The sequence below is a fragment of the Salvia miltiorrhiza genome, chromosome 2 (genome assembly GCF_028751815.1).
Source record: "Salvia miltiorrhiza cultivar Shanhuang (shh) chromosome 2, IMPLAD_Smil_shh, whole genome shotgun sequence".
NCBI lineage: Eukaryota > Viridiplantae > Streptophyta > Magnoliopsida > Lamiales > Lamiaceae > Salvia > Salvia miltiorrhiza.
In genome coordinates, this window is record NC_080388.1 from 37,241,460 (window position 1) to 37,244,060 (window position 2,601).

General features: G+C 43.3%; 1 protein-coding gene across 1 annotated transcript; it reads right to left on the reverse strand.

Annotated features, from left to right (window-relative positions):
- Positions 1 to 1,778: 1,778 nt before the first annotated feature.
- On the reverse strand, positions 1,779 to 2,339 carry LOC131008403 (glutathione S-transferase T3-like). Its single transcript, XM_057935285.1, has one exon. The coding sequence runs from the start codon at positions 2,337 to 2,339 to the stop codon at positions 1,779 to 1,781; it is 561 nt and encodes a 186-aa protein (XP_057791268.1).
- Between the last annotated feature and the right edge of the window lie 262 nt (positions 2,340 to 2,601).

The window sequence follows — 2,601 nt, forward strand, 5'->3', positions numbered from 1 at the left end:
TTGAAGCGGAACCTTCTCCAACTTCAGCAGCTTGGTATCTCCAATATCATTCTGCCATTGCAGCTGGTGTTGCGTGAATAAGGTCAGTTCGAACTTATTTGCACCATCATAGCGCTGCTCCTGTTCAATACCCGTAGCTTGCGGCAAAGCCTTTGCTTCCAAAATAGATGAAGTAGACTTCTCAAGCACTTCCTCACGTGAATCCTCATCCTTGATATCCACCACAACTTCCACTGTAACCTTCGTCTCCGTTGGATTCATACATGCCTCATCTTTGATAGCAACAACCTCTTGATCGATTTCCACTGCAACCTTCATCTCTGTATGCTCGACCGGTTGCTCCGTAGACTTCACCTTATACGCCTCCTTGTGCCGTTGCTGCAGTTGCACGTGATCATCATAAATTTGTTTAGGACTAAGGGAAACAAGTGCCACCTTCCTTTGCTTATACGCGAAGGAGTACTTGTTGGTGACTTCATCATGAGTAGCTCGTCTATCAACCTGCCACGGTCTACCTAACAAAATGTGGGTCGCCTGCATAGGAATAACATCGCACACAACCTCATCTTCATACTTCCCAATGCGAAAAGGCACTTTCACTTGTGTGGTAACCTCGACGACTCCGGTCTCATTCGACCATTGCAAACGATACGGCTTGGGGTGTTGCACCTCGGTCAGGCCCGATTTCTCCACCATGTACCTACTCGCTACATTCGTGCAACTTTCTCCATCAATGATCACACTGCACAACTTATCGTGGACAAGACATCTCGTGTGAAAGAAATTCTCCCACTGCTCGCTTTCATTGGATCCGAACCCTTGACACGTACGACACTTCTTATCTCGATTGCAACCATAAAAAATTGTCGGAGTGCCCTGATGTGTTGAACTCACACCCTCTGTTCAATGCTTCTTGTCATCACGTGGCGGCGCCTCACTTTTCCATTGATTCCCTTTGAACGAGGAACCGCTAGAAAATGGCTGATACTGCCTCCAAGTGCCCCGATTCTCATAGATCCAATCATCCTCATGATCCCTTGCTCCACCTCGCCAACTCTTGCTGCCATAAAATTATCGAGTCGACATGGAATGAGATTGCTCAAACTGATCCATATGCTGGTCCAGCTTCTCATTCAACCTTGCAGTCATTCCCTCCAGTTTGGAGTCCAGTTTGGACTCGAGCTTGGAATCCAGGAGCTTCTCCATCACCGATTGGAAAGCCTCCATTGTGAAATTCATAGTTGAAGATATGTATTTTCGAAAAACTCACGATGGTATGAAGGATGGAATATGGTATATGCGATATATATGAAATATGTAAATATAGAATATGGAATGTAAAAGACGATGGATAACAAAACCCTAAAATTGCAGCCCTTACGAAACCTGGAAAACTGATACCACTGCTCTGGCAGTTCGGCTTCTCTGCTCTGGCAGCTTCGACTTCGCTGCTCGGGCAGACTTGACTTCTCTGCTCTGGCAGTTCGGCTTCAGTTCTGGCATCCTTGGCTCTGGTCTGGCACGGGATTCATCTTTGCTCTGACGCGAGCTTGACTCTGTTCGGGCTGCATCAGTTTTGCTTGTCGTTTAGCTCTCTGTTGTCCCATCGGTCGCATTTGAGCTCCAGTGTCCGTAGAAGATGGACTGTCTGTTTCAGAATTTTTGGCCTTTTTCTGAGGATTCTGTGGCATTTGTTGAGGAGTCCATTTCTCACAAGTTTGGATCATCTTCCATACGTGCGAGAACTTGAAGTCCTTATTTTTTGGATCATCATTTCTTCATGCTCTTTTTGCCGCCTCCAGCACATCATCATCTCCTTGTCCGCTCACTCGATTGCTCCAGAAATTGTTATAGATACCTGCCCACTTATTAAGATCTGGATTCAATCTATAGTAATGATTTTTCACCTGTGATAAACTTCGCGCGGCGGTGCCCTCTGGCTTCCACTCGTTGTAGTAAGCAGTAATTTTCTCCCAAAAATCCTTTCTTTTCTGTTGATTGCCAATAATGGAGTCGGTGCTGGTGTTGTACCAATCTTTAATAAGAAGGATGTCTTCATCAGGACTCCAAGCCGCCTTTGTCTCCTTGGTTTTTGCAGTGGATTTTCCAACTTCCTCGACGTCATCATCAACAATTGGAATTTGTGAAGAATGCTGAGGAAATTGTGAGTTATTTTCCTGAAATTGATTTGGTGGAGGCATGAAATAGGTAGAAGGAAAATTGGATGAAAATTGTGGATGAAAGCTTGATCCTGTAGGAGAGTTGAATGGAAATTGTTGAGAAAAATTTAAACCACCAGGAGAGTTGAATGGAAATTGTTGGGGAAAATTCGAAGACATTTGGTAGTTGTATGGAAATTGTTGTTGAGGGTAGGACATGTGATGGTATTGTGAACTTGGAAAATAGGAACCTTGAATATTTTGAGAGCTTGAATTACTAGAATCGGAATTTTGGGAGCTAGAATCCGCTATTTTACTTGTGAAAATGAAGTGAACAAGAGAAGAAAAAAAAAAGAAGTATTGTAGAGTTGTATGAAAATGAAAGAATGAAATGAGTATATATAGAAATTTTTAAAAATTTATCCGTCATAAATTTTTTTTT

What these genes read in the sequence shown, in the direction of transcription:
- LOC131008403 (XM_057935285.1), bottom strand. Translation starts at nt 2,339, where the DNA reads ATGTCTTCGAATTTTCCCCAACAATTTCCATTCAACTCTCCTGGTGGT.